The 22684-nt window shown below is 35.7% G+C and overlaps 1 protein-coding gene across 3 annotated transcripts in view; it reads left to right on the top strand.

Moving 5' to 3' along the window:
* Positions 1-22684, top strand: part of LOC150086027 (uncharacterized) — a 228680-nt gene that overhangs the window by 29160 nt on the left and 176836 nt on the right. For all 3 annotated transcript variants that reach the window (XM_090373659.1, XM_090373657.1, XM_090373658.1), the window contains exons 2-3: positions 6744-6994; positions 16567-16686. In XM_090373659.1, the coding sequence (XP_090229785.1) occupies positions 6791-6994; positions 16567-16686 (324 nt within the window). In that variant the 5' untranslated portion in view covers positions 6744-6790. The remainder of the gene's footprint in view (positions 1-6743; positions 6995-16566; positions 16687-22684) is intronic.

Raw genomic sequence — 22684 nt, 5'->3', positions numbered from 1 at the left:
TCAATAAAATATTTAACATGTTATTACTTTATGCCAGTTACTGTGTTGTTACCCTATTATCATAACAAACTGTTATTAAAGGCTTAGGCATATTTGAAATGACTATAAGAGAATGTAAGCTGTGTTTTGATAAAATAGGCAAAGGCGTCCTCAAAGTCTGGATTTTTCTGCTCAAATTTTTAAGGTTAGGGAGTTGGCAGCCTTAGTCAGGTGTGGTGTCACGAAGATGGTGTCCAATCTCAGTTTGCCATCACTGGGCAAGAATTCCTCAAAAATATCATTTTGAAACAAGTCAATTGGCTTACAGATTTTACCTGCTCCTCCATGTTGGTTGCTCTGAAACAGCTGAAATCTTCATTGCCTAACAATGTGTTATGTAGTGTTTGGTAAACAGAAAATTGCCCAGGAACTTAAACCACACAAGCAAGAAGCTTAAACTAGCTCTTCTAAGTACATTATAGAGATAATTTCTTATTTTATGTTCTCAACTAAAGGATTTTATTATAACACAAGCAAGTTCTCAGTGATGAAATGTTAAAATAAAAATAATAGTAACATTTATATTACTTGATGATACATATATATATAAAGGAGAGCTCTACCTAATAATATGACCATTTTGATGCATTAAAATAACATAATTACAGCAGAGTTTGAAAAAACATTCAGTGGTTTTCCTCAGTAAAAATTGTTGAATCCTTCATATTTAGGGCAAACTGCCACAATGTGTAGAAATTTAAGGAATGGAGAATTCCCAACTGCAAACTATATAATATATCTAAACTATATGCTAAACCATCAGAAAATTATATTATTATTTTTTTCTTTTTTAGTTATGGCATTAAAAGTCATAAATCATCAAATTGATTATTGAAGGAGTTTATTTATACACGGGTTAATGCACACACTCTGGTGTTGTGGAGGGGGGTAGTTTAAATAAATTTGTGTACATGCATAAGTAAACTCCTTTATACTCTGAAGCTTTAGCCAACAAATGTCTTTTAGATTAAATAAATTCTTATTGCTTTCTGACATTTCCAAGTTACTGCAAAACTTGTATACATGAACTATTTAATCGTTGGAGACTTGCAGAGCTTGTAATTAATTTTATTTTCCTCTCAAAATAAAGAGCATCACAATGAAATTTACAGCCCAGTTTGATGCATTATGGCCTAAGTTGCTAATGAGCCATAAAAAATCAATCAACCAACATAACATGGAGTAATAACTTTTGGATACCAAATAAAAATTCTCAAGGGTTTTATGAGTGTTTCAACAAACTTCCATCTGGTGTTGTGGAAGGGGGTAGTTTGAATAAATTTGAAGAATAATACAAATTATTAGAGGAGATGGGATGAAGGGAGTTTTTTTTTTTTTTTTTTTTGGCTGATGCTGTATAAGCTTGCTTCCTTGCATCATATGTAAGTGGGGTAGATTTACTGTGCTAAACTGATGATCCATAATACCTTTTTCTGATTGGCTGAGATTCAAATATTTGACATTTTTTAGAATTTATATACTCATTTTGATATGCTGGTTTGTTTTTGTAAAACCCTAGTGGTGGTTTCTATTTTTATGGTTTTAATTGTACATGATTAGCATTAGTAGAGGCATATGATGCAAGAAAGCAAGCTTATTCAGCATCAGCCAAAAAAAAAAAAAAAAAACCACACCACTCCCATTTCACCCCTCCATTCGCTCGAAATACCTGTCCAGTTGAGCCTTAAATTTGTTTAGGCTCTGAACTTCAACAAGTGATGGAAGTCGGTTCCACCAACCAACCACCCTCTGGCCAAAGGCAAATTTCCGCACATCTATCCGACATCCGTCCTTCCTCAATTTGAATTTATGCCCTCTGAGCTGATTATTCTGAGCAAGATGAAGAATCCCAATGGCATTGAGCATGCTCAAACCATTCAAAACCTTATACAACTCTATCAGATCACCTCGCCGGTGCCTGCCTTTCTTCATAAGAGCAACCCTTTGTTCCATCCACTGATCTTGTTGCCCTTCTCTGTACCCGTTCCAGCAGCTCTACATCCTTCTTGAAATGAGGCCTCCAGACCTGTATACAGTACTCAAGATGTGGCCTAACCATTGCCTTATACAAGGGAATAATCACCTCCTTATCCCTGCTAGAAAAATTCCTGTATATCATTGACAAGACACCATGAGCTACTCTTGCAGCTCGTCTGCACTGCTCAGAGAACTTCATATCTGCCTGCACAATTACCCCCCAAGTCCTTTTCATTCTCCACCACTGTCAGCGTAGTACCGCAGAGTTAATATGTTGCTCTGGGGTTACTGTTTCCCATATGTAGTACTTTACATTTGTCAATGTTATACTTCATTTGCCACCTCTCAGCCCATCTGTTCAACCTTTCCAGATCCTGTTGCAGCAGCATAGCGTCAGTGGTGTCCTTAACAACCCTGCCAACCTTTGTATCATCTGCAAACTTGGACATTAAACTTGATATCCCATCATCAATATCATTCATAAACACCGAAAACAACAACGGACCCAACACTGAACCCTGAGGAACTCCACTAATAACATTAGTCCACATTGAGCAGTGTCCATTGATTACCACTCTCTGTCTTCTGCCACTCAACCATCCCCTTATCCATAGCAGCAATTTGCCTCCAATGCCACACTGCTCCAATTTGTGCAGCAGTCTTCCATGTGCAACAGTATCAAAAGCCTTTCTAAGATCCAAATATATAATATCAAAGTTATTCCCTGCATCCAGTTCTTTTGTGACTACATCATAGTATCCAATCAAATTGGTCAGGCAAGACCTGCCCTTAACAAAACCATGCTGCGTCTGAGCTATAACTGAATTCTTGTCTAGATGATCCTGCAGTGCTTCTTTAACCAGTGCCTCCATTAATTTACCTGGAACAGAAGTTAAACTAACAGGTCTATAATTACTTGTGTCAGCCTTTGATCCTCCTTTGTGAATTGGGGTTACATTTGCACATCTCCAGTCTATGGGTACCTCCCCTGAGTCCAAAGAAGCTCTCATAATTATGGCTAGGGGTTTGCTTACTTCCTTTGCTGCCTCCTTTAATATAACTGGATAGATCCCATCCACCCCAGGTGCCTTTTTTATGTTTATCCTCAACAATCTCTGCTCCACTTTCCTCTCACTTATTACAAAATCATCCAGCTCACTGCCAATGTTTACTTTACCTACATCATTCTCCTTCCTGAATAATTCCTCATGCGTGAATGTAGATGCAAAATACTCATTTAGATTGTTAGCCACCTGAGCAGGATCCTCAACTGTTGAACCATCAATATCCAGTGGACCAATCTGATTCATCCCTTTCCTTCTTGAGTTTAAATAGGTAAAGAACTCTTCTGTTTTTCTTTGCATCCTTTGCCAAGGATTTTTCGTAGTCTGCCTTTGCCTGCCTAATCTCCTTTGTGACTTGGTTACAGACCAACTTATATCTATCATAGGCTTCCATGTCACCCATTAATTTGTATGTATCCCATGCATTTTTCTTCTCTGCCACATGTCTCATTAGTTCATCTGACAACCATTTAGGCCTAAACCTTGAACAATATTTCTTAGTTGGTATGTAAAGCCTGGTAGCCTCCAAGATTAGTTCCTTGAATGCTTCCCATTTTGAGTTTGCTGTTGGTAACATCATCAGTTGGTCCCACTGTATAGAATTTAAATACTGTCTCAGGCCATCATAGTCGCCTTTACGAAAACAAAAACCCTGCCCTTTACCTCTGATGGTAGTTACCTCCTTGAGTAAATCCCACTTCAACACACTGTGATCACTGCCACCTAGTGGTTCATTTATCTGCAGATTCTTAATGCATGAAGAATCACTACTGATAATCAGATCAAGAGTATTGCTCCCTCTTGTTGCCTCACGAACATGCTGATGTAGAAAACGATCATCCAATAAATCCACAAAAGCCTTGCTAGTGTGCGAGTGACCAACCCACAAATTCCAGTCAATATCTGGGAAATTAAAATCCCCCATTATAAGACTCTCTGATTTACTGGCCCACTCTATTTCCCTGTACAATATCTTATTATACTCATCAGAGTCATTAGGCCTATAGCACACTCCTACTCTCAATTTTGATTTCCCTATGCTTATGTCACACCAAACTGACTCGACACTGCCCTGTCCATCGATGTCGACTGGCTTCACTTCCTTGGACTTTGTGTTTCTTAACTAATAGCATAACCCCTCCTCCCCTCCTGTCCTGTCTATCCTTTCTATACACATTGTATTCCCCAAATTCCAGTTCCGCATTCCTTATATCTGTGTGACACCACGTCTCTGATATCCCAACAATATCTGCCTTTGATGTTTTGAGCAGTACCTCAAATTCATCAAATTTATTTACCAAACTCCTAGCATTGGTGTACACGCAGGTATACATGCACCTGTTTCTATTCTTGTCTACCCTAACACAACCCATGTGTTTACTTGTACTGCAATGACTCCCAGCAGTCTCTGAAATATCCTGCATCTTGTTTTTCAGGCTTCTGCTCATTTCAATAGAAGCAGTGCAAGAATCGCTTCCACCTCTGCCAGTGGCTACTGTTAATCTATTAGTCCTTGTATCCCCCCCCAACTAGCAGTTTTCCGACCCACCTAACTCTGCCTCGACAGCATCAGCAAAAATTCTTGCACCCTTTCTATTTAAATGTATCCCATCCCTGTAGAAGCAATCTCTCCTGTTAATGATGTGACAATTATCCAATAAAGAGAATATTATCATTATTAACTTACAGCTAATAAGAAGACTGAACTTTCTTTTCTTTGGCAGTATTAGGTGCCAAAAATTCAAATGTGATTTTATTCAAATTAATATGTATTAATATAGAAGAAGAAGAACTCTTTATTGCATATATACATACCAACTGTGTAGTACTGCACTCAAGGAGGTGGAGAATGAAAAAGACCTGAGGGTAATTGTGCAGTCAGATATGAAGTTGTCTGAGCAGTGAAGATGGGCTACCCGAGCAGGTCATAGAGTTTTGTCAATGATATAGGAATTTTTCTAGCAGAGACAAGGAGGCGATTATACCTTTGTTTAAGGCAATGGTCAGGCCACACCTTGAGTACTGTGCACAGGTCTGGAGGCCTCATTTTAGGAAGGATGTAGAGTTGCTAGAATAAATACAGAGAAGGGCAACAAGATTGGTGAGAGGAACAAAAGAGTTCTCTTACTAGGAGAGTCTTAAATTCTGTAAGTTGCAGCATCAGGAGACTAGTCACCTGTGAGGTGGTCTGAAGGCTTAATGCTGATGGGATACTTTCACTTGCTCAGATTAAGAACCTGAGGAGGCATAGATTCAAACTGAAGAAAGACAGTTGTAGAATAGATGTGTGGTAGTTTGCCTTTAGCCAGCGGGTAGTTGATTGCTGGAACAGAGTTCCATCTGTTGTTGTTGTTGTAGAAGTTGATAGCTGAAATAAATTTAAGGCTGATTGTCTAGTTCAGACAAACATTTGGAGTGAATGGATAGGTGAAATGGGAAAGTTTTTTTTTTTTTTTTTTTTTTTTTCTGTTGCTTTTTTGCTGTTGCTCTATAGGCTTGCTTTCTTGCATCATATGCCTCAGCTAATGCTAATGAAATTAAGGATAGTAACAACTATTTTTTTTAAATACTGTATGTCATCTCCTATTTGAGACTTATGCTATTATACTTTATTTATACTGCTGGATTACCATCAAAGATCAGAAAATTTTGTTTCTTTAATTTGGTTAATTTCCTATCATAAACAAGGATAATGGCATTTATATTCTTGTTGAGCTCTTTTTAAAAATTAAGTGGGATGGATTCACTTTGCTAAAATTTATTTTACTGTTGGCCCTCATGTGAGAATTTTCATTTGACTAGTTGTAGTGTTGACAGAACCAAAAGATTCAAAAAAACTATTTTGATGTTAGAGCTTGTTACTCATATTTGCAGATGTGTATTTGTTTGTGGAAGTGCATTCACAAGCCAGTTTTCATGTTGTGTCAGCTGAAAAATCTTGAATGATGAGGGAACCCTATTTGTTTTACCCGAGGTCAGTTAATTACAACCTCAGTTTAAGATGACTTTATAGGTTCCTACATTTGGAGAATGGAGCCCAGATCTTTCCAAACAAGTGGCAGATGGTGATGTATTATGCTGAACTGTGTCGACACTCAGGACTATTGACAGAAGCAATAACTTTGAAATGACACCATTAACCAAGGCCTGGATGTAATATTTCTGTATGACATAACTTCAACCTTAATTGAGGCCTCCCTGTATATTAAGCTTTCCTGTTAATATAAGAAATAATTAATTGCAAATTAATCAGTGTTATATTTAAAACTTTTGTGGCCAAATTTTTTTATGAATGACATGAATTTTACAATTTAAGATCATAAAGTGCCCAGATTTAAACTGGGCACTTTACCTAAATTGGGCCTTAATTTAACTGTAACCTGTTTTGAAGAAAAGCCTTATCTTCTTAACATATGAAAGAACTGTTCAAATGTTTTATGAAAATATAAGAACTTCTAAGATGTCAGTACAATGCAGAAGCAGTAACCTGTTTTGTAATTACCTTGTTAAAGGAAATGGTGGATAGGAAATATGTTTTTGCAGTCCAACAAAGGATTAGTTTATTATTATGTATTTATTCACTATACCACAATAATCTTATCTTTTTTTTCTGTGCTTAATATATATATATATCTTCTAAATCTTTTCTTTATTTTATTTCAGCTGGAAGTGTTAATTGCAGAAAAAGGCCATTTGATGATTAATTCCTAATGGTGTATAATATGGATTCTCATAAGTGTGCAACAAGTCATTCAAATTCATACCTTGTAGATTGTGTAGGTGTAGTAGCAAGACGAAAAGATAAAAAATTTGCTTTACTAAAAGTAAGTGAACGAAAGGGATGGTGGCTTCCATATTCAGAATTAGTACAAGGTGACACATGGCAGCAGGCAGCAAAAAATGTGCTTTTGGAGGTTTGTACAGAAAAAAAGTAGAACAGAGTACCTTTACTGTTAACTATCCAAGTGACCGCTGAATTATTATTAAAAAATAGTCCATTGTTCAAAATATTTCACATAAAAATTTTTAACATTAACCTGTCTGTCTACTATGTCTTAAATCTTTTAACATCCAATTTCTAAATACTAATGGTATTTAGTTTTTACTAATGGTACTAATGATATCAATTTAAAAATAGTGTCTCAAAAAAAAAAAATATATAGTATATAATCTGAGCACTTTTAATAAATATATTTTATAAGATATAATAAATTATACAGACTACAAAGATTGGGGCCTGATTGACACAATCAGGCAACTATTGCCCATAAGGTAATGTAAAATAACACAGATCTGCTGACTTTAAACCACCTTAACTTGATTTCAAAGTGGTTTTGGATATAAGAATGTGGATGATGCAGAGGAGGAGGAAAGGAGAATTTGGAACTAACTGAGCTAGTAGATGAGAGAATTTACAGAATTATTAATACTGTATAACTGATTACAGTAGAATCCCAGTTATCTAAAATATCCTTGGTCACAAGTTCAACTGGAACCGAGGGTATTTTGGATAACTGAATTTTTCAGATAATCAGTTTTAAAGAAAAATATCTGGAGTGTAAAAGATAAACAGGAAAATAAAAAGAGGAAAAATCACAATTTGCATTTATTATTTACACATTATGCAAGTATCTTGTATATGCTTATATAGTTTTAAAATATTTGCCAGTGTTTTACTGTTTGTAAGATATCAGCCTGTTTTCTGCTGCAGGATTCTGCATTTTCATCAAACATCAATTGGTTCTCATCCATTTCTTCGCTGTATTTCAGTCCAACTAATAACAATCTGGAAGGCATTAAATGCTTCGTTAGCTGTAGATTTCTATGATATATGTTCATCGTAACACCATCCTCTTCCACCCTTTTTAATTCCTGACTGGTTTGTATTTGTATTTAACTCATAAACTAAATAGTAGGAACCAGAGCTGTAATGCTCAATACGCTCTATGTTTATATCAAAATTTGTAAAATAATATGAGAAGTTTACCTCAATATAGTACGTAGAACACTTCTGTATGATACTCTCCAGAAGTTAAAACGAAAAAATTGAAACTCTTACATTAGAGTAACAAATAGTTTAAAAAATAATTAAAAATAAATTTAACACAATAAAACTCAATTTAACACAATTAAAAATCAATTTAATGCAATTAAAAAAAATTAATTAAAAGAATTTAACTAAAAAAAAAATTGCAAAATGATTTTCCTTCCTGAAGCTGTCAACTCTTTTCAACCATATGTCGTGATCACAGGAATGAATATATATATATATATATTTTTTTTTTTTAATAAAAACCCCAAACACAAGAGGTATTAGAACCTATAGTGCTTAGTACCATGCTTGGGTTGGAGGTTGAGATGACGAAAGAAGATATTTGTTGACATTAGACTTGAACTTTTGTACACTGTAATGGAAATACGTATGATGGAAGGTTGTTCCAGAAAACGGCAGTTGAATGAATAAACGAGGAAGATGAGAAGTTGGTCCTGTGAGTTTGAAGTTGGACAGTAAATGGATGTTAGTTGGTAGCGGCACATATTCGGACTGTTTTGAAAGAGAGAGAGCAGGAATTATAGAAGCCAATTCAGAAGAACAGTGCCCATGGAAGTATCTGTAGAAAAGGCATGCAGCAGAAACAGTATGTCTATGTTTGTGGAGCGGAGAGACTCTTAGAGAGGAGTCATTAATTAACCTAACTGCCCTCTTCTGAATGGAATCTAGAAGTCTGAGAGAGGTTTTGGGGACACCAACCCAGATGTGGGAACGGTATTTCATGGTAAGGCGGATTTGCGTTTTGCACAGAGTGAACAGCTGTTTGGAAGAAAAGTAATGCCGAGAGCGAAAGGGAAAACCAAGTTTTTTAGATGCAGAGGAAGCAATATTTGTAATGTGCTTGTGCCAAGAGAGAGATTAGAAGTCAGGGTAATCCCCAAAAGAGATATCATTTTGTCTAGAAATCAGACTGTCACTAAAGATAAGCATAGGAGCAGAAGAATCCTTTTCGCGAGATATAAGACAAGACTGAGTTTTAGAAGGATTGAAATCAACTAAGTTGTCTTTACCCCACTGGAGAATTATCTGGAGATTGGCATTTAAGGAATTGGTAGTGGATATTTGAGAAGTTGAAGCTGATTAAGCCGGGCAAGGTTTTTCAAAATGGAAAGTGGAATGCAATGTGCTATCATCGCCAAAACTATAGATAGGATTTCCAGTCAATGGAAGAGGTCATTAATATACAAGAGGAAAAGAGTGGAGAAAAGAACTGAACCTTGGGGGACACCAGCATTAGTGGAGAAGTTAGTTTGTTTGTTTGTTTGTTATTTGGGTTTTAGGAGCATTAGCAACCAAGGCCATATTGCTCCATGGATATGCGGTTGTCATTCCCTGACCTTTCCACATCCTCTGTATTTGGTGATCATTTGGCGGTCTAATCAAGAAGCGTGTGCTACGCACTGCTGCTCCTGCCCACCTGGCTACTCAGGCACCAGGAGAAGTTAGAAAACAGAGCCATCTACCATCACCCTCAATGAGTGATCAGAGAGAAAAATGGATAACCAATTGCAAAAAAACAGTTGGCAAACCATAAGATGGAAGCTTGTTTAGAAAGCCTTTGTGCCAAACATGATCGAAAACCTTTGAGATGTCAAGAGCAACTGCTTGTATTTCACCAAACTTTTTCATTGAATTTTTCCATAAATGGGTAACATAAGCTAAAATATCACCAGTGGATCGACACTGCCGGAGTCCCTACTGGCGATCATTGATCAGATGGAAGGTTTACAGTTAGTTTAAGAGTTGGCAGTTAATAAATTTCTCAATTACTTCAGAAAGAGTAGAAGTAATTGCAATGGGACGATAATTGGATGTGAGGGATTTATCATCCTTTTTAGGAACTGGCTGGATATGAGCAATTTCCAAGCAGAAGGAAAAACACCTTTTGGAATAAGAAAGTGAAAAAAGCGGCAAAGAACAGGAGTAAGTTCAGGAGGACAGGTTTTGAGAGCAAGTGGAGAAATACCATCAGGACCTGGAGCTTTCTTAGCATCATGATTCATCAAAATCTGTCTGACATCCTTTTGATGGAAGACCACAGGAGGCATTGAATGTAGTGTTGGGAATGGTGGGAGGTGTTTTACCAAGATCATTAATACATGAGTTGGAAGAAAAATGAGATGCTAGCAGGTTAGCTTTATCCTTGACTGAAGTCACAACAGAACCATCTGGTTTTGACAGAGGTGGGGGCAGAGAGGGGCAAAAGTTGCAGCCAGTAGCTTTGCAAGAGACCAGAATGCTCGGCTACCATTAGGGCAAGAAGCAAGTTATCTACTCTTAGCCTGTTCAAAATCGAGTTTGGACTAATTAATAACTGCTTTACAATCGTTGTGAGCTTTGGTGTAGGCAGAAAATGAAATTGAAGAATTGGAAACAAGCCAATTACTATATGCAACTTTCTTCTCTTGAACAGAAATTTATTGGAAAACCAAGGTTTAGATAAGGGACGAGATTTTAAAGTAGTGTGTTGGATGAAGGATTCCATTCCTACAAGAATAATTTCACTTACACGATCTGAGCAAACATTGACATCAGAAGTTTTGAAACAGTAATCCGACCAAGGAAAAGAAGAAAAGAAATCTCGCAGATCATCCCATTTTGCATTCTTGAATTACCGAATAGGGGTGAGTATGAAATTTAAATAGGGATTATTTGTCTTCGTGAGTCGGCTTTTACGCACACGTGCGAAGACAAATAATCCCTGTTTAAGTTTCATACTCACCCCTATTTGGTAATTTTCTTTCCTGTAATCACGACATACAGTCAAAGCATTGTCAGCTTCAGGAAGGAAAATCGTTTTGCAATTTTTTTCGTTAAATTCTTTTAATTAATTTTAATTGCGTTAAATCAATTTTTAATTGTGTTAAATTGAGTTTTGTTGTGTTAAATTGATTTTTAATTATTTTTTAAACTATTTGTTACTCTAATGTAAGTTTTTTGACTTTTTCGTTTTAATTTCTGGAGAGTATCATACGGAAGTGTTCTACATGCTATATTGAGGTAAACTTCTTATTATTTTACAAATGAATTCATAAACAGACATGCCAGTATTTTTTGATATCACACATGCACTCAGTTTAAATGGATTAAAAAGTTCCATTCATAACGTTAAAATTTGCAAGAAATAATTAAAAATTGTTCACTTTTTGATGCCACATTTATTTTCAATCTATTACAAATGCAGTTGTGAAAAATCCATTTTTTTTATATCAGAAACATATTTTTAATTATATGTTTAAAATAAAACACCCTCTGTAGCACTTTAGACATTTTTCAAACCTCTCTTATTTTGGAGTTTTGAATAATATCTCCCTTATTATCTTGACTGACAGTGAGTGAAATGTCAGTTGGAAAACTCACGTGCTTCAGCAATTAGGTGCTAGCCGGACTCTTTCTTCATATGAAACCAGAGAATGTGACAGTTGGATACACTGCCATAAAACAGAGAGCACATACTTCAGTAATTGGACATGAGAGATGCTGCTAATTTTAAATTCATGTTATTCAGCATGTACATGTAATTATCAGGAATAACTTTAGTTTGATTCTGCATTTTTCCTGTTTGCACAGTAATTAACAGAGATTTTTGGGAATTTCAAATGACCAAATCAGAGAAAACACTTATTGAAAAGTATTGGGAATTTTAGATGTGTGGACTAAGTTGAAGAGCATGAAATTTCTTTACAGGATCTCCAAGGCTCTGTGCACCCTGATCCAGATTAATGGTGAGCCTCTTTCCTCATCTGGAAAGAGGAGGAAAGAGAAAAACTATAAAAAAAAGTAATAACCTAGATTTTTACAATAACAATTATTACTACAGCTAACATGCAGTTCATGCTTTGTCTTTAGTTTTGTGCATTGCAATTAAAATATTCAAAGTATTAGCATTAGTAATAGCAAATGACGCAAGAAAATAAGGTTATACAGCATCAGCAAAAAAAAAAAAAAAAAAAAAACCAACACTTTCCTCCAATAGTTTGTCTAGTTCTTCCTTGAATTTATTTAAGCTGTCAACTTCCACAACAACAGATAAAAGTTTGTTCCAGTGATCAACCACCCAATGGCTAAAGGCAGACTTCTGCACATCTATTCTGCAACCATCCTTCCTCACTCTGAATTTATGCCCCCTCTTGTGCATAGTCTGAGCAAGGGAAAGAATCCCATCAGCATTGAACTTGCTCAATCCATTCAATTTCATCAAACTGTACAGAGTAAACCCCTGTTTATGGTAATTTAATTTGAGAAAATGTACAAATATCAAATCATATATATAAAAAACTACAAAGTTTGAGTTAACTTTGCATTGTTACCTTCCTCCTAGGTTGAAGCCTATAAGCAAAATAAAGAGCAAGAACTTTATGTTTAATGATGTTATCACTTTTTAAATTAAGTTATACTAGCAACAAATGTTAATTTGGAATAAGTATAACTGCAAAATTAATTCAGATGTTAGTAAGGAGGATAGCCACTCAGGTTCATAATGGGGAATTGTACATCATTATGCTGTCTGATGTATTGGGTTACCATCCTTACCAACATGGAGGTGGGCTTCCACTGTCTAGTGTTATTTTCCTCCTTTAAAATCTCTATCACTAAATTTACAAAAATATTGACAATACGTTTGGGTTGAAAATAGGACTGCATAATTAGTTTTGTAAGTTTTGTACAGTTTAGTTGTCTCTTTCTCCGGGAGATCCCTGAAGTCCACATAATTATGACTCTGAGTGTAACATGGAAGCTGGTCTCAGACTTTACAAGGCCCAGCTAACTCAACTTAAGTCTCAAGCCATGTCCTGCCAAAAGGAAACAGGCATTCATTCCAAAATGTATCCATAATCTCAAGCGATAGTTAACAATGCGTACACAAGACAGGAAAGAAAATGTTTTCTTTCTCTTCTCAGAGGTTTCCTAGCAACATTACCAAATGCCTACTAATTCATCATTGAAGTACCTCTTTAGCCTTACATGTTTGGGAGCCAGACACCCAGCCCTCAACCCAGCATAACCAGAGATGCAGCAATTCTGTGGGAATATTTCTTTTACGACAGTACTAAGGCTAGCATGGACTATTAAGAGATCCACTGGTAACTTTCTTGATATTACTTGCATTGCATCTGATGACACAGTACTGTCAGCCCTGGTTTTGCTCAGAAGAGTAAACCATTGTGCAGTCAAGAAATGCTTTTTCACAAGGGAATTCGTTACCCTATTGCATCAAGTCCCAGCAGCATAAGTCGATATAAGTATGAATAGGCATTCATATAGCATATTCAGGGTGCAATCTTTAATGACCCCACTGAAAATCCTGATGACTTGCTGTTGTTTGGTATACAACATTAGAATCTTATCCTTTAAAAGTTTAGCATGGCAAATAAAACTCTTCCAAGCACAAATCAAGGTACTTAACCTGTCTTAACACACCTCAGAGAAGGATTTCCACGTGCAACAGGTAGTCAAGCCTGACTAAGCCTTCCTTTCAGTAGCATAATTACTGACTTGGACTCTGAAAGCTGCAACTTATTCTCATCACAGAATGTAGAGAGCTAAAACAGCAAAAGTTCTCTCTTCTAGTTGCTTTCTTGACTGGCTGTTTATGGCAAATGCTAAATCATCCACATCTACCACCATGTTAACACCTTTCATGTCACATTCCAAAAACTGATTGAGAACTACACACCAAATGGTTGGGCCTAGAATGGATCCCTGAGGATGGCTGCACTCCATTATATATGCATGTTCCATATATCTAGATCTTACAATCACTCTCTTCTCTGAGAGTGATTAAAATTAACTCTTTAAAATGTTATACGAGTTTCCAAGTCAGAGGGTAGATCTGGTTGTGTGGAAGGTACTACACAACCAGATCTACCCTCTGACCAGATGATATACCTGGAGTATATCAAGTCCTGGAGCCTTGCCGACATACCACTCTTAAAGCCAAACTGTGTTTCAGAACTTAAATTTTCTGATTTGTATACACTTTAATGAAATGGGACATAATCATTCCAAAACATTTCCCAATGCAATCAGCCAGCAATAAGCGGGCTCATTCACCGGCTTCTCTGAGTCCTGCAGAATTACCCTTAGGACAGCCTAAGTCTGAGGGAGTGCACCTTCCTTCATATGAGAGTTTTATTCATCAACTCAAGAAACATATGGTGGTACCTCTTAAAGACTCAAGTCTTCAGGAAATCAAGTCCTGGAGCCTTGCCAACTCTCACCGAGTTCATCACCCAATCCCCTTGCTGTAGAGAAAGATTTCTTCTGCACTTCAGAATGTTAATTCAGATTATCAGTTATGATCTGCTTTTGTATGTCACTATTTCCAACAACACTTTATTTGGAAATAACTGTTAAAATCTGGCTGACTTATTGAACCCAGCCCACAGTTACTTCCTGCCCTCCCTCCCTCCAAAACAGGATAGGTTATATTGTTGAATTGGTGCTGGCCTTATAAACTGAACACCATGGATTTATATTTCCCTGGTGTTGTACAAAATGTTCCCAAGTTGATATCATACAACTGTTTATTAATATGACTGTATTCTCTTCTAAACACTTCACACTGAATTTTTAAATCTTCAATAAAATTAGTCTGTCCACACATGCAATATCTCTGATAACATTTCTTGGCCTTCCTCACCAGTAAGTTGATTATTCCACTAAGGAATTTTATGTGCACAAAACTTCTTTTCCATACAATACTCAGATGCAAGTGATACTTGAAATACTTAGTTTTACTGTCACCTGTCTTAATGTACCAATCCTGCAAATACTGAACTTTGACACAAGTATTAGACCACTTTTAGCTAATGAACTTAACATTTTACGTATTTGTCTGGTACATATTTGTCTACTAACATAATTTTGTTTCTCAGCTGTCCTCAGACAGGTCAGGCGAAGTCGTCCCTGAATAGGTATGACCCTGAACTGCATAGGAGCCTGTATTGAGCATGCAGAACCTTTTGGATCAGCCATAGTTCAGTGATTATCATGCATGGCTACAAGGAACGAATTTGTGGGTTTGAGCTGATATGCTCCTACAAAAAATGTACTCCCTATTGCAAACTGTAATGCCAAAAATGTGTCTGCCCTTAATAATTAATTCAGTATGTTTGTAGTTATAATGAATGTGTAAACTTTTCTGGCCTTGGTCATATCAAAAATAAAATGAAATTTATTTGTTTGTTTTTCTGCTATACTGGCAGATCTGAGAATCCCTCTGAAGTTTGAAAATCTTCCAGAATAATGGAAGAACTGACAGCCACCATATGATCTATTCAAGAAAAAGTGATTTCAGACAATAAAGTACACCATTTTTGGATGTTAAGTTAAATGTCTTACCTCTGTGCAGTGAAGTGTTATTTCATTCTGATTATAGATATACTTAAATGATGCCAATTATGTACTACTTTAGTAGGTTGCTGCATATTAAAATGATGCAATAGCACTAACTTATACATCAGTAAACTTGCTCACAACACGAGGCTTTAGCCCTAAAATGTTTTCAGTCTGATAACCAGTTGCACACTATCAGGCATCTCTCATATTGTAGAGTTATACTTCACAACTGGGTTGTCATCATTGCAATACCAAGGTACCTGCCCACCCACCAAGGAGAAGCCAACAAGCTTTGAAACAGTGTCGTCTGGGTGGTGGTATCCACTGAGAATAAGTAACAATTGTCTTCTCCATTGGTAAAGCATTACTTATTCGAGGTAGTGCAATGTCATGGCAACTCATTGCAAAGGTATTCACAATATGAGATATACTTAAATGATGCCAATTATGTACTACTTTAGTAGGTTGCTGCGTATTAAAATGATGCAATAGCATTAACCTATATGTCAGTTTACCTATGTATAACATGCCCTTGCCATATACATTAGAAATTATTACCTTGGATGTTACTTGAATTCTGTTCAATGGGTGTATTTGGTGAATATAACAATTCCAAAGATTCTTGGGGCTACTCATTTCTACTCAAAGGTTATTTGTTTTTAAGGCTATGACCAAAGCGAATAACCACTGAACTGCAAAGTCATTAACAGAAAAAAAAAAAGGTGTGGGACACAAATTCGCAAATGATAATGAACACTGTGACAGGTATAAGCTACTCAGGGAGTAAGAAATGCTAAGACAGACTTTGAAAAGATATTGGCAAAGTTTAATGATAAAGAATTTTTTTTACACAATAAACACTAGAAAGAAGGAACTAAACCATCTTATGGCATTTGTAGAGGAATTGCATCTCTTTTCATAATTGTATAAAATTAATTAAAATCATATAGAATAAAACTAATCATTTAATAATAAATATATAATATACCCAAAAATGTCATAAATTAGAGTGACATTACTAAAAATTCTAAAATTTAGTAACTGATATATCTTTATTATGTTGCGAGTTATATTAATTATAATATTTTTTAGTATGTAGGAAAAGATGCTAGGATCTCTGGTCTTCTTCAGATTATCAACCTACAGTATCACACAGATGTTCCAAGTGTCAGCAAGATAATATTCTCTGCAGAAGTAGACAATCCATATGATGTAAGTCCTTTGAATTGCGAACCTTTAGGTAATTCTGTAGAAATTTTTATGGATAAATTTTATAAAGAGGGGAAAAAATCAAACAAAATTTTTTTTGGGTACAAATCTAAAACTTTCTCCTTGTTCTCTATTTCACATTCATTGTTTATATGTTGTTGTTGTCACATCTACACATAAAAGGTAAGCCTTCTGAGAGTGACATTGCAGGTTAAAAGAGAATCAGAAATTATAGTTTTGGATCAAGTGTAAAAAATGAAAGTACACACAAAGCTTTGAATTAGCATGTGGACTGGAAATTAGGTTGTGTGTGTGTGTGTGTGTGCGCACACACACACACACACACACACACAGTCAGTTTTGAATGCTTTTATTCTTAATAGGAAGAACAGTTAGCAAGCAGTGATAGTACTAAATGGTTAAGGCAGAGGTGGAAATGGTTCTTGCACTGCTTCTGTTAGAGCAGTAGCCCGGAAAGCCAGTTGCTGAGGATTTCAGGAACTTCTGGAGGTCATGAAACAAGTAAATACATGGGCTGTTTTGGAGTAACTAAGAGTAAGAACAGATGCATGTATATTTGCATGTACACCAATGCTAGGAGTATAGTAAATAAATTTGATGAATTTGAAGTGCTAGTTAATACATCCAAGGCTGATATTGTTGGGATATCAGAGACGTGGTGCCACTCAGATATAAGAGATGCAGAATTGGAATTTGGAAATTGATTCTTATAATGGAACATATGATAATTAGCATTAGTAGAGGCATATGATGCAAGAAAGCAATCTTATTCAGCATCAGCCAAAAAAAAAAAAAAACAACCACTACTCCCATTTCACCCCTCCGTTCGTTCGAAATACCTGTCCAGCTGAGCCTTAAATTTGTTTAGGCTATCAACTTCAACAAGCAATGGGAATCTATTCCACAAATCAACTGCCCGCTGGCTAAAGGCAAATTTCCACACATCTATCCGATATCCGTCCTTCCTCAATTTGATGAAATAATGATGAAAGTGTAGTGCAATTTCCATTATAAAAATGACCTTTTAGAGAGATAAATAGCTTAATTATATAGCGAAAATTTCAACTTCTGAGGAACTAATTACCAAAAAAAAAAGCAATGTGTTATTGGGTTCACATTACGATACTTCCATTTATTCCTACGGGATGCAAAATACGTTTCAACAATTTTTTTAAATTTGCGCCGTCCGTCAAAAACTTACTTAAAGTCGAATTTTCGTAAGTTGAGTATTACATAAGCCGGGGAGTACCTATATTTAAATTAAGTTAATTTATTTAAATTAAATATTATACAGAAAGGATAGGAAGGGTTATCAGAGCCAGAACTAGGCAATCCTACGCCTGGGGCAAAAGTGTTATAAGTATGCCCCATTATATGCAGGTAGTCAGTCTTTCAGTAACATAGCTAGGGTTTTTGACGCCCGGGGGCAACGTCTTCCTGGCGACCCTGAGTGTGATGATGTATTGTGAATGTTATAGATAATTCCTTCAGTTTGTGCCTGGGGAGAAATTTCCTCCCCTCTGCATCCAGCTATCTACACCTCTGCAATCTTATGAATTTATAAAAATTTCTATTGCAATGGTCTATGATTTGCATATATTTATTAATAAAATAATTTAAATAATACAGTGAATATAACAAAACAAAAATATCAAAGAAAACTTACTTTTAATACAAGACTAATTTTTTTCACAAAATAATATTGCATCCAGAATAATTTAATTTTTCTCAATTTTTCTTTCTCTGTTAAAATTGCTTTTTGTAGAACTTCAATAAGTCCAGAATTTTTTTAGACTCTTTTCCATTGATTTCCATTTTAGAAAGTTTTCATGGTGTTTTAACAATTTTCGTGATTTGGAATACATCGATATAAATGTTTCCAAGAAAAAAAGGCTTTCTGTGAATTGACTAGTGAATGCACATTGCCAGTATTTTTATTAGTTCCAAATAAAATGCATGGAAAACAATACAAATATTTAGTTTCTTTGGAGTAAATCTTCCAATTTCTGCCTAAAATTCATTATTATCAAATTTTTTTCCCTTTGAAAATCAGCATTCATCCTCAGATAAAGAATAACAAAAATCCTAATCTTTGCCTTGATCCATTCCATTTTCTATTAAAAAGTATCTTATTTTGTCAATAATATTCGATGGCCAAGATGCAGGATTATTTAAGTTCAGCATGATATTATTATTTATTTTTTACAATCTGAGGGGACTTATATTCTGATTCAATTTTCTGGTCATTTTCAGAGTTATTATTATGTTATTAACTCTGCTTCGTTACAATTTTCTTCAGCTTCAAGAATGACTTGAATTGCAGCTAACAGGGTTTTATTTATTGTGGTCAGTGAACTCCACTGGTTCCAACCAAGTTTGAAAATAATTTTTCTTTGCTTCTTTCTCCCTCAACGTCTTTCAAAATTTTGCTGCACTTTGTTGTTTGGACATCTTATTCTTACTTATAATTTATAAATTTAAAATTTTTAAAGATTTTTTTATTTTAATTAAATTTGGAGCACAGCCAAATAAATAACATTTATTGTACACATGTAGACTAGAATGAAACAATTTTTAAAAAGCTGTTTTTTAAACAGCATTTTTAAAAATTGTTTCATTCTAGTCAACATGTTTACATTAACAGCATTTTTAACAATTTTTAAAGAACAGCATTTTAAAAAAAATGTTCCATTCAGGCATATGCACAAATTGAAATAAAAAAAAAAAGACAAACTTGATAATACATTATTTTAAATAGGAGTTTGCTCACAATCTGCATTTTTGTTGTATAAAAACTATTTTAACATGGAAAATGTTCTCAAAAAATTAACAAGGGGAGCTCTTTACTTAAAAATTTAACAAGAAGAACTAACCCCCCCATTTGATTACTGTGTCTAAAACTCATTTTGAAAATGAGACAAAAATTGAATTCTACAACATATTTTAAATAATTACATATAATGTTATAACCTACAAACCAAAAAGCTCAGGGGCGTGACATCACGAAACAGGCCATACTTTATAGAAATTTGTAATTGGAGTTCCTCTGTTATTTTTGAAATTTGTAAAACGCTGCTCCTTCCTGATTTTTTTTCCATAAGTGATTATAAATCCCAAATTTATAATTTTTTTTCACTCTCACAAAATTACAAAAATTTGTGGAATCATGAGTAGCACATACAAAGATAATTTGGTATTTATTTTAATAAAATTTTTATTTTTATTTTAAACAAAGAACACAAGTTAACCAGAAGCATATTATCCATTCGGAAATATGCCGTAATCTTTTGACTGGCTATAGAAATCAGTCGACTAGCCTGACTTCTCAGCATGTGGGATAGGTGGCTGCATACGTTTTACGTTCCACTTATAATTTGGAATGGTAACCCCTTAATTTGCACTTTCTAATTACTTAAATTGCCTAAAGACCAGAGGTGGAAATAAAGCATACAAAATTAAGTCTCTCTTAATCCGTTCATTATATGGAAATTTCCTTCGTTCTACAGAAGCTATTTTAAATGTAATAAAAGGAATTCAAAAAAATTGCTATAAGGAAGTTCGTTAAACACGAGTCAAACTGTAATTAGATCCAAAATGAAGCAGTTTTAAAATTTATAACTGGTCGAATGCACCCTTAAAATGCTGCACCTGGGGCTGGTGCCCCACTTGGCCCACCCTAGTTCTGGCTCTGGGGGTTATGCTGTTAGTTAAGAAACACCCAAAATCTAAGGAAGTGCAATGTTCAGTCAGTTTGGTGTGACATAAGCACTGGGAAAGCAAAAATGAGGGTAGGAATTTGTTTTAGGCCTAATGATTCTGATGACTACTATGAACAAGTTATACAGAGAAATAGTGGGCCAGTAAATCAGAGTGTCTTATAACGGGGGATTTTAACTTCCCAGATATAGACTGGAACTTGTGGGTTGGTCACTCACACACTAGCAAGGCTTTTGTGAATTTGTTGGATGACTGTTTTCTACTGCAGCATGTTAGAGAGGCAAGAAGGAGCAACACTCTTGATGTAATTATCAGCAGTGATTATTCATGCTTTATGAATTTGCAGATAGTCACCACTAGGTGGCAGTGATCACAGTGTACTAACGTGGGATTTATTTAAAGATGTAACTACCATCATGGGTAAAGGGAAGGGTTTTTGCTTTTGTAAAGGCAATTACAGTGGTCTCAGAGATTTTTTAGGTTCTACACAGTGGGACCAACTGATGATGTTGCCAACAGCAAATTCTAAATTGGAAACATCCAACGAAGTAATCTTGGAAGCTAATAGGCTTTTTGTTCCGACTAAGAAATACTGTTCGAGGTTTAAGCCCAAATGGATGTCAGATGAACTAATGAGACTTGTGGCAGAGAAGAAAAAATGCATAGGATGCACATAAATTATCAGGTGACATAGAAGCCTATGATAGATACAATCTAGGCTGTAATCAAGTCACAAAGAAGGGTAGGCAAGCGAAAGCAGATTATGAAAAATCTTTGGCAAAGGATGCAAAGAAAAACAGTAAAGACTCCTTTACTTATATAAACTCTAAAAGGAAGGGGATGAATCAGATCGGTCCACTTAATATCGATGGTTTGACTGTTGATGATCCTGCTCACATAGGTGACAAAATGAATGAGTATTTTGCATCTACATTCACACGTGAGGAGTTAAGGGAGGAAAATGCCAGAAGTTTATCAAACTGTAACAGGGTGCTTAATGATTTTGTAATAACTGAGAGCAAAATGGAGGAGAAATTGTTGAAGTTAAACATAAGAAAGGCACCTGAAGTAGATGGGATCTATCCAGTTATATTAAAGGAGGTGGCAAAGGAAGTGAAGGAACCCTTAATCATAATTATGAGAGCATCCTTGGACTCCAGGGAAGTCTCCATGGACCTGGAGATGTGCAAATGTATCTCCAATTCACAAAGCGGGGTCAAAGGGTGACACGAGTAATTACAGACCTGTTAGTTTGACTTCTGTTCCAGGGAAAATAATGGAGTCACTGGTTAAAGAAGCATTGCAGGTTCATCAAGACAAGACAGCAGTAATAATTCAGACACAGCAATGGTTTTTCATGGGGAAGTCTTGTCTGACCCATTTGATTGGATCTAGACTGTATACCATGATGTAGTCACAAAGGAACCGGATGCAAAAAATAATTTTGATATCATATACTTGGATTTCAGGAAAGCTTTTGATACTATTGCACATGGAAGACTACTGTACCAATTGGAGCAGTATGGCATTAAGGGCATGTTGCTACAATGGATAAAAGGATGGTTGAGTGGAAGAAGACAGTGAAGGTTAATCAATGGGTACTGCTCTATGTGGACTGATTAGTGTTGTCCCTCAGGGTTCAGTGTTGGGCCCATTGTTGTTTTGTATATTTATCAATTAGCATTGGCATTAGTAGAGGCATTTGATGCAAGAAAGCAAGCTTATGCAGCATCAGCCAAAAAAAAAAAAAAAAAAAAAAGTAAAATAAATAAATAAAAAATAACCACTTCCACTTCACCCCTCTGTTCGTTCGAAATACCTGTCCAGCTGAGCCTTAAACTTATTTAGGCTATCAACTTCCACGACAAGGGATGGAAATCTGTTCCACCTACCAACCACCCGCTGGCTAAAGGCAAATTTCCGCACATCTATCCTACATCTGTCTTTCCTCAATTTGAATTTATGCCCTCTCAGGTGATTATGCTGAGCAAGAGGAAGAATCCCATCAGCATGCATTGAGCATGCTCAAACCATTCAAGGCTTTGTACACCTCTATCAGATCACCTCGCTGGTGCCTAGTCTCCAGACACTGTCGCAAAACTTAAGCCTTTCTTTGTAAGAGCACCCCTTTGTTCCATTCACTAATCTTGTTGCCCTTCTCTGTACTCGTTCCAGCAGCTCTACATCCTTCTTGAAATGAGGCCTCCAGGCCTGTATACAGTACTCTAGGTGTGGCCTGACCATTGCCTTATACAAGGGAATA

The sequence above is a fragment of the Mastigoproctus giganteus genome, chromosome 5 (genome assembly GCF_048544385.1).
Source record: "Mastigoproctus giganteus isolate SK-2022 chromosome 5, ASM4854438v1, whole genome shotgun sequence".
NCBI lineage: Eukaryota > Metazoa > Arthropoda > Arachnida > Uropygi > Thelyphonidae > Mastigoproctus > Mastigoproctus giganteus.
The sequence above is the reverse complement of the archived record's forward strand: the minus strand, read 5'-3'. Positions and strand labels throughout refer to the sequence as shown.